At 36.9% G+C, this 14,038-nt stretch overlaps 3 protein-coding genes across 3 annotated transcripts; 2 read left to right on the forward strand and 1 right to left on the reverse strand.

The window, feature by feature from the left end:
- The first annotated feature begins 360 nt into the window (after nucleotides 1-360).
- Nucleotides 361-7,037, forward strand: LOC18590114 (uncharacterized). Its single transcript, XM_018126902.2, has 12 exons — nucleotides 361-643; nucleotides 733-918; nucleotides 1,028-1,269; nucleotides 1,371-1,456; nucleotides 1,587-1,747; nucleotides 2,018-2,154; nucleotides 2,283-2,546; nucleotides 2,657-5,280; nucleotides 5,407-5,568; nucleotides 5,712-5,820; nucleotides 6,081-6,161; nucleotides 6,695-7,037. Exons 1-12 carry the CDS (start codon nucleotides 496-498, stop codon nucleotides 6,776-6,778), a joined length of 4,284 nt encoding a protein of 1,427 aa, XP_017982391.2. The 5' UTR covers nucleotides 361-495; the 3' UTR covers nucleotides 6,779-7,037.
- Nucleotides 6,753-8,676, forward strand: LOC18590115 (uncharacterized). The gene is made up of 2 exons (XM_018127464.2): nucleotides 6,753-6,861; nucleotides 7,548-8,676. The coding sequence occupies exon 2, from the start codon at nucleotides 7,568-7,570 to the stop codon at nucleotides 8,432-8,434; it is 867 nt and encodes a 288-aa protein (XP_017982953.1). The 5' UTR covers nucleotides 6,753-6,861; nucleotides 7,548-7,567; the 3' UTR covers nucleotides 8,435-8,676.
- A 479-nt stretch (nucleotides 8,677-9,155) lies between these two features.
- LOC18590116 (protein NRT1/ PTR FAMILY 2.3-like) lies at nucleotides 9,156-12,655 on the reverse strand. Its single transcript, XM_018127431.2, has 4 exons — nucleotides 12,185-12,655; nucleotides 11,876-12,093; nucleotides 10,541-11,079; nucleotides 9,156-10,231 (listed from the first exon to the last, which is right to left on the reverse strand). Exons 1-4 carry the CDS (start codon nucleotides 12,276-12,278, stop codon nucleotides 9,382-9,384), a joined length of 1,701 nt encoding a protein of 566 aa, XP_017982920.2. The 5' UTR covers nucleotides 12,279-12,655; the 3' UTR covers nucleotides 9,156-9,381.
- Nucleotides 12,656-14,038: the final 1,383 nt, after the last annotated feature.

Raw genomic sequence — 14,038 nt, forward strand, 5'->3', positions numbered from 1 at the left:
TCAATTATACCCTTAATGCAAAAAATCAAAGAGTTAAATAAAAAGGAATAGTGGTTGATTTGGATGGAGTTACTCTCCCAAAAATCCCATGGCATTGGCAGGTAGAAGTAGTACTAAGTAGTAAATAGGTAAGTTGAAAGAAGAAGAAAACGTTGTCGTACAAGTAATAGCAGCCCAGGTCCAAGATGCAGTCTAGGCCGTTGATCTGTGTACTCTCTATGGGTATTTACGTAATTTAGCAAAAAGCCCAGTCACGTGATCATCCGTGATCCTCTTTGTTTTTCCCCTTCCCGCCTGGCCAGTTCACTTTCAAACTAAACTCAGAAAACGGTCGTCCCAACTTAGAATCATTTTCCTTTTCTCCCGATACACTTGACTTTGAGACTTTCAGTTGAACTTTAACCGTCAAATCTTCGTAGACCCCATCCAATCATTACCTTCCACAGTTCCACCCCCGACCCAAATACCGTAAAGTTTGAGGAAGAAATTAGACAAATGGAGAGCGATCTCTTGGAAATCTCTGGAGAAGACGACGATTCGTTGCTTTTACAGCACGCTCAAGCCCAAACTGACGACGTTTTGGCCTTCAACACTTCCTATTTCTCTTGCTCCCCTCTCCATTTCCCCAGATCTAATCCCCCAGGTTAATTCCTTTTTTTTTTTTTTTTGCTTTAAGGTTTGGTTACTCTTTGTTTATAGATTGAAAATGGCCCTAATTTTTTTTTTTTGCAGATGAGAAAGCCAAAAACCCTAGTTTTTCGTCGAGTATTGGCAAAGAGAATATTAACAATAATGCGAGTAAATCAGAACTTCCAAAGCTAAGCTTGGATCCACAGCAAATGAAGAGGAAGAAAAAAGGTGGAGGTTATAATTTGAGGAAAAGCTTAGCTTGGGACCGCGCTTTCTTTACTGAAGAAGGTAATGATTCAACTTTTTTGGATTTTTGTTGGTTTTGTTACTTAAAACAAATGAATTGAATATATATATATATATATATATATATTTATGAATTTTTCTTTTGTGTTAGGTGTTTTGAATTCGACGGAATTATCTTTGATTAGTGGGGATTTTGGTAATTTGAGCGGGGAGAAATTGTCGGTTATAGAAGAAGAGAGGATAGAATCGTTATCCGGTGATTCACCTGATTTGCAGGCACTAGAGAATAATTTATTTAAAGAGTTGCCTTTAAATAATAGTAATAAGAATGAGCAGAAGAAGATTGGTAGCAGCTTATTGCAGAAGAGTTCGGGTTCAGCCCCTCGTTCTGCGGTTAGTTAGTTCTCCATAAATTTACATGTATAAGTACGTTTGGTTTCCTTCTTTCTGAAATGAAAGTAATTTGTGATTCTGTTAAATATGAATTTGCTCAGGTGAAACAAAATGTTCTTTCAGTTCATGATGTTAATAGAAGTGGTTCCAAGCGTAGCGGTTGTCCAAGGCCTGTTATATCATCTGCATATCCTTCTTCTTAGTTATGGTTTCGTTGAATTGTTCAGTAGTGGCATATTTTTGTGAAGGCTTATTTTGTTTACTTGTATCTTTATGTATATGCCTTTATAGAAGAGTTTACCTTGACTTTTTCAAACTCTTAAAAGACCTGCAAATGTGAGAACAACAAAGACAGCAGCAAAAGAGCCAATAATTTCTAAAATACCTGTCCCAAAGCCAGATTCCTTAGTGCTTTCTACAACTGCCAAGAGCGCCTCGAACATAAATAAAGCAAAGGGGAATCAGAGTGCTCAAGCAGGTAACTGGCACATATAAAGCTTTTTGGAAGTCCTGCTTGGTTTCTATTTGTATGTTGCATTAAATTCTTGGGGGTTAAATCAAACTACATTTTATAAATTTGTATTGGTTAAAGTTTGGCATGAGTTCTTGACATGAATATCTTTGTTTGTTTTCATTTTCATTATGCTTTTATAGTCTGGTATAACAATTATTTTTTAATTTAAATTTCACATTAGTGTAAGATGCATTTTGATATATTTGTATCTGGTTGGTTTCTTTTCTCTTACAGCAGTCAATGCCCACAGAAACATTGGATTGTCGGGTTCCAAGAGAAGTGCTAGAAGCACTCAAAATGATGCAAAGTCTAGTCTTTCTAGTAGACCTCAAAACACAAAGTCCTCTGCTCAACAGGCTAAAAGAAATTTGGTGAGACTAAAGCTTTTGGAAGTCATAGGAATTAAAAGATGATAAACAATTTTGTGCTTCATTAGTGTTTCTTTTGAAACTAAGAAAAATGTTCTTTTTATCTTCTATTTTTTCTTTTCTATGTACAGGGAAGCTCAGCATTGGCAAGTCATTTATCAACCTATTTACAGCATCCATCAGTTACCAAGGCAGATAATGGCTTAAAGGGCAACCAAGATCCTGTTGTGGCTGCTGGTCATGGATGTACTAATCATGAAGCTGGTTCCAGCAAAATTACTTCTCTTCCTCAAAGTGGTTGCCGTATTGGTGGAAACACTCAATATGCACAGCCACGAATAGCAAAACCATCTGGTTTACGGATGCCTTCACCATCGTTGGGATTTTTTTCTCAGGTATGTTAACCATACTTAAATTCCAGTAAAGTTTTATGTATTTAGGAATGCTTAAAAGCATCACCGGGGTTCTTCCCTCTCTCTTGTTGATTCATGATCTTGTTTTGCAGTCAAAGTCTAATGCTTCACAGAATCCACAGAGTAGTACTCAACCATGCAATAACCCAAAGTCTAATATTCCTAATCTGCGGAAGCTTGGTGTCTTCAATTCTATTTGTGAGAGCCCCACTCCACCTATGAAAGTACCTGTAGTGAATAATGGGGTAGCAGCAACAAAAAATGGAAGTATGTCAAGTGCAGAATCCTTTGTTCCATCAAGTGTTAATTCTTTATGTGAAAATATCAGACCCAACTTACAAATGCCAAGGGTGGAAGTGAAGGGTATCTGCAATTCTGACAACCATGAATTGATGAATAATCAGCAACAATTGCACGCTATTGACAGTGGTCTTAATCAGCAAATTCAAAATGCAGGATTGCAGTGTACTGATAACAAGTTACTCTTGCAAAGTCAATCCTCTGAACAAGTGAACTTAGATTATAAGAGGAGTGAAGATCTGGTTGTCCCCCAAAGTCCAGATCAGCATGGGGATGCATCTAAAGATCCCCATTTTATCTCTCATTGTAGCCTGCAAATAAAAGGAGCCTTGAAGACTGATGTTGGCAACCAACTTTCAGGAAAGAAACAGCATAATTCATTGACGGAGGATTTTGATCTCTTTCCACAGTTGCATTCTAGTGATATGAATAGTAGTAATATACATGGTTCTTCAAAAGTAAAAGGTGATCAAATAAGCAGCATGCCTGATAGTCATGGGCAACCAAGCGAACAAGTTGAACAGGCAAAAGCTTGCACCTTTCATGATGATCAGATAATTAATGAGATTGAGAGGCCGCATATTAATGATAGTGATATGCTCAAGGAGGGTGAAGATTCAGAAGAATTTCTTAGTTACAATAGTGTGCAGAGTAATGGTATTTGTCAAAAAGTCGGAGATTGCAGTGCCAGTGAATTAGAACTGTCCAATGGTCTATCTCACTATAGAGAGAGAATCCAAGGAAAAGATGGTTCTGGTGAGTCTGTTGATTTTAATCTGAAATCAAATGCGGGAGATGCACAAATGCATTCTTTCAAGTGTGACCTATCTCTTGAAAGCAGCAGTAGTCTCCTGAATGATTCAGAGGCAGATAATCAGCAGTTACTTGTAGATGATGTAAATGAAAAACTAGTTGAACAGCCACCTCTTCCAGATCCAGGCATTGTAGTGGAAAGAGTCTTTCAGGGTAAGTATGGATCACATTCAACTGATTGCTTATCACATGGGGAAATCTTCTCTTCTGAAGAGGTTTTAGCTGAAAGCAATCTTCAAAGTGTTAAAGATGTAGCATCAGAACTAGCTGATGCCTTTCAAAGTGAATCAGGAAATTCAGGTGCTCCTTGTTTGATACCGCCTGCATTGCAGAAGGGTGGTCATGAGATGACTGATGTGGTTGAGTGCCTATATGTGGAGCATGCGGTCTCAGTTTCTACTGATACACAGTGCAACTGTGACATTAATCTCCTTTGTGAACCCACATCTGAGGGAATAGAAAGGATCAGTGAAGATCAAGTAACTGGATCAATAACTGCTTGTGATATTGGTGTCAGTAATGACTGCCAAAGCAGTGCAGATCTTAATGGTAGTGAAATTGATAATTACCAGTCAATAGTACATCTTAGTCCAGTAGTGCAATTTAAAGGTTATTCTGCAATAGATGATATCATTGACCTTAAAAGTGTTGAAAGCAAGCGATACGATTCGTCTGCAAAATATAATTCTGCCATTTGTGAGCCTGAAGAAAAAATCACTTCTTGTCATATTGATGCATCATCTATGCTCACTAACTCATTGCTTGATAAACAAAATGACCATGAAAAGTCTATGGCCCAAGCTGAGGTGATACAGTCCTCCTTTGAAGCTTGCAAAGCATCCCAAGAGAATCAAATTCCAGAGGCATATCACGGCCTTAAGTCTGTGGAGGGAAAATTTGTTGAAGAGTCCCATAATTTGGACAGTGATAAGCTTGTAGATGTCAGTCCCAAAGATAAAGGTTCTGTTGGATTAGTAGTGGAAGGTCCTTTTGATCTGTCTCAGGTAGAATGCATAGATGAAACAAATGAATTATGTGCTGCCGTAGCTAATGAGATGACTACGAGATCTTTTGAGGAACATGCACATTCGCAGTCCTTTGATAGTATTCGACTTGAGAGCTGCAAAAGTAACCTTTTCACTTCTGCAGAAATTAACAATTACGCAATGGTTGTTGAGGATTTAAATGAACCTCCTGAGCTTCGAAATGTTGTCATTGTTGAACAAATTTTGTCAGACAAAATTGGATTGTCTGTGAATGAGGAAGTGTCAAGCTCTGTCAAGATTAAGGTGTCGGATGACAATCATGATTGTTATAATGATATGATCTTCAGGCCTGACAGTGAACAAAGTGGCCAAGCAACCTCGTTGAATTTTGATTTGTCTTCGTTGAGTGAAGATCAAAATTCTGGGGCAGGAAATACCTGCAATTCACAGGCATTTTTCTCTTTGAATGAGGAATCAACATCGTCAATCAATGCAAATCAGACCTCTTCAAGTGGAATTGTCTTACAGGAAGAAGTGAATAGATTGGAGACAAGTGTGCCACAGGAATTAAACAGTGCTATGATCCCCATGGAAGCTGAGGGTGGAACAACTTTTAAGTAAGCACCATTCTTTATTTGCACTGTATTTGTCTATGGTTTCAGCTGACTCCTATGCTTTTTGAGAACTTTTAAATGTCATTAGAGTTTCAGAAAAGTGCTCAAGTCTGACTTGTTTTATGGCAGTGAGAAAACCAGGAATGACAAAAAACAAGATTCTCCCATAGTGAAGCCTCCTCTGAGTGCTGTTCCATCTTCTGATGAATGGTTAGCTGCATTTGAAGCTGCTGGAGAGGAATTAAACACTGCTGTGATCCCTGTGGAAGCTAAGGGTAGAACAACTTCTAAGTAAGCATCTTACTTAGTTCAACCTCAAAACACATTTTGCACTGTATTTGTCTATGGTTTCATCTAACTCCTATGCTTTTTGAGAATTTTTAAATGTCATAAGAGTTTCAGAAAAATGCTCAGGTCTGACTTGTTTATGGCAGTGAGAAAACTGGGAATGAAAAAAAACAAGATGCTTCTGAAGTGAAGCCTCCTCCGAATGCTGTTCCATTTTCAGATGAATGGTTAGCTGCATTTGAAGCTGCTGGAGAGGTATTTTATTTATTTATTTTTTCCTTTTACCCCATGAAGCTGAAGGCTCATGTTGATGAGCGTAGCATTAAGCAGGAAACCAATAGAGAGTAGCATTAAGCTGTTTAGTTGAATAACTATACCTAAATTGTAAGTTGAGTATAGACTTGAAAGAAAATCTGTTTATGTTGTACCACTTCTAGTTTCATTGAAAACTCATTGCAAAAATACTTTTTAAAAATGTGTTTAGCCATATTTAATAATGCCTTTTCTTCACTCAGGAAATTTTAACAATGAAAAGTGGTGCTGTACAACATTCACCCAAGGACAAGTCTCTGCCTGAGCCTGGTCCATGGTCCCCGGTATGGTTCTACTTCCTGTACAAGATTTGAATTGCTATATAATGTTGTCTTTTTTCTGGTTGTGAAAGCTGAACCAACTGATCAAATATAAAGGCGTTTCTTTTAAGTATCAAGTTGCCAAAATGTAATGAAAGTATCAGACTCATCTCATTGGTCCAAAGGCTACGTCTCTGTTGATTGTTGCTACCTCCTTTTTCATTCTTCCGATTTTTCTATTTCTTGCAGAAGAATTTCATTTTTGCTGCCCCTAATTCTTCCTATTTTTCATATTCTTTTGCTCCTCTACAGCATTTTGTTCCAACCGGGCCCCCTGGGGTAACTGCTAGGATTATACTATAAACATGCACCAAGAGTTTAATCTTGACATGGACCAATTGGGATTATTGATGTAGTAAAGATGTTATGAACTCATTTAAACTGATGCTTTTCGCATTGTTTAGTGATATCAGTCATTGTTGAAAGTCCTGGCTTGGGACCTAAAATTTTTTCACCTGTAATGTGCAACTAATGCTGAAAGATGATGCGATTTTCAGGTGAGAAGGAAGAACAATCAAGGGATTGGACCATTTGATTGCACAAAATTTACAAACACAAACATCCCACCTGGTCCTGAGTAGAGGAGGCTGAGGCTCACCTAATCATCCGGTTTTTTACGGCTAACAAAAGTGACAATTCTACTATCACGCAACACCTAACCAAGGTTTGAGCAAATATATAAATATAAATGCCACAATTCTGGCATATTTCAAACTTCTTTTGTATATGTATTATTTCAGTTAGATCAGTTTTCAACTAGACTTAACTGTAAATTTGTACTGCTGACCAATCAAATTTTCCTATGATCTCCAGGTGAGGGATTGACAACTTCACCATTCTTTTCTTTGGCCCTCTGCCTTTTTGATTTTTTTATAAAAGTCTTACTAATTAATATGGATTCTCTAAAAGCAATTTGTTTCTAATAATAATTGCATTAGAGTCTTTTTTTGAAAATAAAAAAAAAATTGGGTTGAATATTTCGTTTTTCAAGTGAAAAAAAAATTATTAGGTATAAAGATTAAAGTTTTGTTGTGATTTGATTTATGTTTAAGTCTGATTAATGAAACGTTTGTAAAAAAGAAAATAAAACCTTGGCTTGCATTCTTGGTAGTTTATGCAGTCTTCCTCGGTATTTTTCTTCAACTTTTCGGTAGCTTACTGTTTACCATAAAGAAAATTGGAATATGAACGTCCTCTTCATATAGGAAAGTGCACCGCTTTTCTACATAAAATAACAGGTTTTCTTGATTTATTTCTTTCTATTTAAATATTTTAGTCTCTTCAGTTGATCCTTGCCACGCAAGTCTTTCAGTCTTCCTTTCTTGATTTCACTGTTATCTCTTTTCCCAGCATCCAAGGCTGTTTGTGCCATGGCACTGGCTTCAGAGCTTACCCTTAAACAACTTCAAGACTTTCACAATATCGACCGCCTGGCATATACTAGACTGGTAATAGGCCTAGGCTTCGACCTTTTCCCATCCATGAAAATCGTTGCCTTTTGGAATTTTCTTGAAAGAAGAGGCTTCAAGCATTTCGTCAAGAACCTCCAACAATTACCTGATCCATTGCTGTTTTCTTTAGCCAAAGAGGCCATAATGTTCTTACACTGCTTATACCTTTCTACTCAAGAAATCTTTCCAAGAGTCCATAGGGATTTCCCTGTTACGAGTAAACTCGTTGGTCAACATATCTCGTTGGCTTATCTTCTTAAGAACAGGGAATGCGCCAAAAGAATGATTGAGGATTTCGTGGAAGATGTGTGCCGATTAGCATTTTGCGATATTGTTCTAACACGTTTGGCTCGCAAGAAATCTTCAAAATCTAACAGTGCATTACAATGCCAAACTCCTCATGGGGGAAAAATGCAACAGAAAGTGGCTACTGTGACAAAGGACAAGGCTAGCGTTGGTTCAGAAGATCGAACATTGTTCATGACCTTCTCCAGGGGACATCCTGTTATAAACCAAGATCTTCATGGTTTCATTGTCAGGAAATTTGGCGAATGTGTGGAGGCAATCTATATGGATAAAAGCCCGCTCCCTCTGTTTGCTTGTGTTGTTCTGAAGTCACTCTCGGACATGTCGATGATTCTTGGGGGCAAGAAGTTGGTGAAATTCTTCATTAATGGGAAACAAGTTAGGGCTAGAAGATTTGTCTCAAAAAGTGTGGAGCAGTCTCGATGCACAACAGCGAGAGCAACAGGTATTCCTGAAAGGCGACTTAGCAGTTTTTGCTAGACGGAAGATCATACTGTATTGTACTAATTTACTGCTAATTACTAATAGGTGTTTTCCGATAGAAGAAACTGTTTAGACAATTGCTAATCTACGTCAAGGTTTCTAAAATGAGGAAAAAAAAAAAACCGAGAACATTCTTTTGTAACTTGTTTGGTTTCTGATAGAAGAGCCGACATACCAATATCCACTGATTCAATGGATATATACGAAAGGGCCAATCGTGCAGAGTTGCTTTAGTAAGGTTACACTTAAAGGAGTATTATGATTTTGTTGTGTGTTTCTTTCTTGGTATAACACCATGTCCCTGGAAACCCCCAGCCCTCTGTTTCTTTGCACTGTAATGGCTTATGGCTTGATGGCAATAATATAAGACAATCCCGAAGCTGATAATGTTAACCAAGACAGGCATTGTACTCAACAGACAGTTGCCCTTCAATTGTCTAGCCTAGTATACAATTTTAGACACCCTTACCACAAGTAATCTTCAATACATGTTATCTAGCCTCCAGTTATTCCTGTGTCCAAATTACTATAAAAACAGCTTAAGCTAGACTAGCTTGAATCTATTTGCTACTCAACAGGAGGACATCCAATAACCAGTTTCATAGTAGTCAAAGAAAGAGGAAAATCATGATATGAATCAATGCAGTTTTGACTTGGGAAATGAAATAGCAGCAGAAATATCCACAAACCCAACATTGGCACTGTGGATGTTGTGTATATTTGGATAAGATTACCATTACACATTTCTAATTGCATTTAGTATTTCATTTTCTTCCACATCATCATTGCTTTTAAATTGTCATTCCCATTCCCCTCCATTACTGTTTGATGGCCTAGAAAAAATTGAAATGCTTCTCCAATTCCAACAAAAATCTAGGGAGAGCCCGACATAGACTTACACATGACCATGTTCCAAGCTCTCATCAGTCGCTTCACCTTCAGCATCATTTCTCAGCGTTACAACTCTCATTGTTGCCTTTATTCCCTTCTTCCAAACTCTGATACTTATAACACTTGGCACAGATAAGAAAATAAAGAAAGTTAAACATTTGCATGACGGCAAACATCAGATAGACATTTCCCAGCCTTCCCTTGTTTATATCGTCTGGTAACCATGCAGTGACCGTGCGAACTAGATCAATTACGGCAGTGCTTAAATAATAGGCAATTCCCACCACTACTGAAATCATTGCAGTTGCTGTGCTCCTCAGTGGCTTTGGAAATTCTTGATAGTACAGTGTGACTTGTCCTGGATAATGGAATGCTTCTCCAACTCCAACCAACACTAGCTGTGGCACCAACCACAGGACCAACATAGGAACAATGGACCCTGGATGGTCTGAAACATGGTGGATTTGAGCAAATTTTAACCTTTTTGATTCGATCAGGGCAGCAACAGCCATCCCTGTCATGTTAAACACGTGGCCAAGTCCTATCCGTTGAAGGGGCATCAGTGATCTGTGAGTTATCTTCTGCCACATTGGAAAAAGGAACCGGTCGATGAAAGTGAGATTGATGGCAGTTGAGGTTAGTATGAATACTATCATGGATCCTGCTGGGACTTTTAAATTTGGTCCAAGATGGCGGTCCAGGGTTAGAGCTTGGAGGATTGTCAAGGTACTTACAACTGGTAATGTGGTGCACAAAATAATGCCACTTGACAACAATGGGAAAATTCTTAACTGGGTTTTCAGATCCTCAACTTGTTGTACTGAGCACAACCTCCATGATTTTGCAATTGATCCATCCACCTTGGTGTCTCCTTCAGTTTCCAATGCGGCGTGGTTTAGAAACCTGCATTGCTTAATTGGTGCCATGTCATCAAATAATGTAATAAAGTCACTTCCTAGACTTAGGTGAATTGGTATATTAAATGATAATTTAAAGACAGATTTGAGAATTTTGGCATAGGTTTAGAATTAATTTAACATTCCCATCAGTGTATATCTTCCTTATACAATAGAAGAATCTATAGCTTGGAATTGGCATTGAAATCAAGATTTGCTTAAGATATTTTAAATGAATAATTAGCATCTTTGGTCAATCTTTAACTTTTAACAGGGAAATGTTCAAAATGAATATATGTATAAGAAAAAATCATACCCGAAGCTTTTAGTAGGCATTGAATATCTCTTGTCCATTTGTCCATCTTTGTGATGGTAGTAATCTTCAGCTCTGGATGAAAGAGGAACCTTCCTCTTGAGAAAGGTTGAAACAATGACACGAGCCAAGCTTGTAAAAGGGCTCCCCTGAGGCTTCACATGTCGATAATAACGTTTTCCTAACAAGAAAATGGCTAATCCAACAACGTTGACTGCAACACATAGGCAGTATCCTAATGCCCAACTTACATTTTCCTCAATATAAACAATTACTGTGGCACCTAATACCATTGAGGTATACAAAGTGACAGCAAACCAATTGAAGAAAACCCTTTGATCCTTGGGATTCTCAAATTGATTAGCCCCCATAGCTGCAATGGTAAAGCGAGTGCCTGCCACCCCTATAGATGCTAGTGCTATGCCTGAATAAAGGACAGAAAATTGAACTTTTGACGGGGTTGGGCACATGCTTGATCCATTTTGACATGGTTGAGGCTTCAAGGGTTCAAGCATAGCTGTTAAGGCAATGAGGATAATCCCCTGCAAATGCAGTGGCAATTGATATTAGGAAAGCTGCTTCAACAAAGGATAACTCCTTTTCACAGTTGAAATCAATTTAACAACCATAGCATCTTAGAAAGTTTTATCGTTATCTTCATTATTAGATAACAATAGAACTTTCTAATAAATATTCCTACAGGCTACAGCAACAATTTTGAACCATCTTTAGCTATTAATTGCAAATCACCCTACTGTGAGCCTATTCCAACAGAAATGGTATAGTCCTGTAGGTTTGTTCTAAAAGGTTCCAGTTGTTATGTGGCTTATGATTCACACCTATTTAATAGACCAGGTGAACTGGCTAATTATGGAAAGGATTCAAAGATGCCAAGGCAAGAAACATGACATCCATAAATATCAAAGTTGATAAGCTCCATCTTGTCAACAGAAAAGAATAAACAAAAGACAAACTCTTAACATATTGTCAGATTAACAAATTTAGTCAAAAGATGAGTTAAAAACTTTTCCATCCAATTTTTCAAGAGAACCAGTAGCATACATCACTATATTAGTATCTAACATTCGAAGCCGGCTTGTGTTCTGTTTTCATGCTTTAACTGTAAGTATTTTACTACTTACATAACAGAAGCCAAAAGGCAACACAATTCTCTTTTCTTCATTTCTACCAGTATTTAATATCATGATATGCATTTGAAATTGTGTAATGACTGATATATAGCATCAGTATGGTTAGCCACATAGTAGAGAAAGGCATTGTCATTCTTGTTTATTGTTCAATTAGTTTAACTGTTTTGGTGTCAAGGAAGGCTATTACCAGGACAGAGACGAGAGAAGACATCCAGATGACAGAATAGCATCCTAAAATGGAATCAGCAAGGATTGCTGCAATCACTGGAAGTAGACTAGTGGAAGCAGCTGCCATGTTAAAAGTTTGAGTAGCATCAATGCTTCTTACATGGAATTTTTCTATCATATACACAATTAAGCTGTTTGCCCATCCTGATACAGCTATGCTCGATCCCATCAGGGTCCCTGGTTTTAGTGAAAAAAAAAAAAAGCAAACATGATGTACTAACTTGTCAGTCCAAGATTGCATGACACAATGAGAGAGAAAGAGACAAACCAGCAATTAAGGGGAAAGTAGTCCAGCCGCCTTGTTTGGGAGCAGAATCAGGCAATACTTGTGCTTCTTCATTGCCAGAGAGTTCATCTCCCATGTTGCTGCTGAACAATACTTGCTGCAAACTTTTTAGCTATGTTAGTGTTCTACCCATGAAAGTCTTTATATAGAATGCAAGAATGCTGTTACATATTCTCCACCAGTTGAGTTACCAGCTTCTCTCCTTGTCAGTGAAAAGATAACGTCCTTCATGGACTCCTATGGTTACGCATCAAGCGAAGATATGCGGGCATAAAAATCCAAGGATCATGGTGACTCACAACCTCAACAGTGAGCAGTAGAAGTTGCAATTGGAAAGGTGGTCTTCTTTATGGTTGACGATAGAATTTTGTTGGATTTCACTTATCAGAATATATGTGACAACTATCATACAATTAGCTCACCATTTTCTAACCAAGCACAAAGGGATGCCACTGCAAGTTATAGAATCAGATGCCTCTCAAAGCAACTTAGTTTATTCTCCATTTCTCCAGGAACCTTTTATTATTTTCACAAATTAAAAACGTTTCAGTGATGTCAATTCAAGATGCAGTCAGAAATGTGCTACGAAAAGATAAAATAAAAAAAGATTTCCTTTTGACATCTTATCAGCTTAAATATGGATTCAACTTTTAATTTTTCAAAAGAAGGAACACTAAGCAGACACGCTTCACTAGGATGTTGCAGCCCACAGCTGTGCACATTTGTTGATGTGAGGACTTCAAAAGTGAAGAGCACTGTGAAGATAGGAAGCAGAAAGGTCATATGCTAAATTGCTGTCTGTTGCAAATCCTGCTGGATTTCACTTATGTTCAACCTAGTAAAAGATAGTCAAACATTGATGTGTAACCCGTAACTAAAGAAAATAGTACAAGTATAAGAAGCAGTAAGATTTTACATTGAAGTTTCTTTGCTGTCGAACAGATATTTTGTTGGTGCAAATGTTCATATGGAATCTAATGAATTGGTAAAATTGATTTCAAGAAGAGTTTTTTAATAGATGTTATTTTTAATATTTATTTTGCACTCACCGTTTAGGGATACAATGAAACAAACGTCTAATTTTATTTTTACATTTTATAAGAATAGACCGTTAGATATATCTGATGGCTGGTAAAGTTATTTGGCCTTAAAATTTTCTTTTTGCAACAAAATATATGTTTGATAGCAAAAAAATTTTAATTTCTTTTATAGATGATGGGAACTTAAGTGCTTATGTTTATTTTCAGAATATAACACTTCTATTGCTTTTACTTTTCTATTTTTTGTTTTATTTGTTTTGGTGTTTCAAAATGGTTGGCATCTTTATATAGGCTCGTAAATATCTCTTTTTTAAAGATACAACATTTTCATCTAGATACCTTTTTCTTAAAAGACGATTTTTTTAACCCTAAAAAATAAAGTATTTTCCAAAACTAACTTTTTTAAAAAAATTTTAACGGTTTTTACCTAAGAGAAAAGATTTTTAAACAAAATTATTCTTAATGAAACGTCTTCATATTCAAGTACATGTATTGAAAAAAATGTTGTTACACGTTATGTTGAAAAAAAAAGTTGTCATATGTCATTTTTTTTTATAATCACAGGAAATGTAACAAATAAAATAACTCCAAAAGCTATTTATCCAAATTTGGGGATTTTGGATAATATCTTTTTGTTCAAATTCATTTCATCTCTGCAGTAACTTGAGGTTGAATAACTTTTCAATATATCTTCATTTTCATGCCAAATTCCTTTTCGATTTTAAACTTTATCTCCATCATGAATGTATTTAACTTTAAGAGTTTATGTTTTAGTAAAATATAAAGATAGAGACCA

This window comes from Theobroma cacao, chromosome 9, assembly GCF_053813885.1.
Source record: "Theobroma cacao isolate CCN51 chromosome 9, ASM5381388v1, whole genome shotgun sequence".
Classification (NCBI taxonomy): domain Eukaryota; kingdom Viridiplantae; phylum Streptophyta; class Magnoliopsida; order Malvales; family Malvaceae; genus Theobroma; species Theobroma cacao.

Excerpts from the sequence above, each read along its gene's own strand:
- LOC18590114 (XM_018126902.2), top strand. The coding sequence starts at position 496 with ATGGAGAGCGATCTCTTGGAAATCTCTGGAGAAGACGACGATTCGTTG. Across the intron at positions 5,281-5,406 it reads GAGGGTGGAACAACTTTTAA|TGAGAAAACCAGGAATGACA; the intron begins GTAAGCACCATT and ends GTTTTATGGCAG. Across the intron at positions 5,821-6,080 it reads CATTTGAAGCTGCTGGAGAG|GAAATTTTAACAATGAAAAG; the intron begins GTATTTTATTTA and ends TTCTTCACTCAG.
- LOC18590115 (XM_018127464.2), top strand. The coding sequence starts at position 7,568 with ATGGCACTGGCTTCAGAGCTTACCCTTAAACAACTTCAAGACTTTCAC.
- LOC18590116 (XM_018127431.2), bottom strand. The coding sequence starts at position 12,278 with ATGGGAGATGAACTCTCTGGCAATGAAGAAGCACAAGTATTGCCTGAT. Across the intron at positions 11,080-11,875 it reads CTTCTCTCGTCTCTGTCCTG|GGGATTATCCTCATTGCCTT; the intron begins GTAATAGCCTTC and ends CTGCATTTGCAG. Across the intron at positions 10,232-10,540 it reads ATGCCTACTAAAAGCTTCGG|GTTTCTAAACCACGCCGCAT; the intron begins GTATGATTTTTT and ends TAAGCAATGCAG.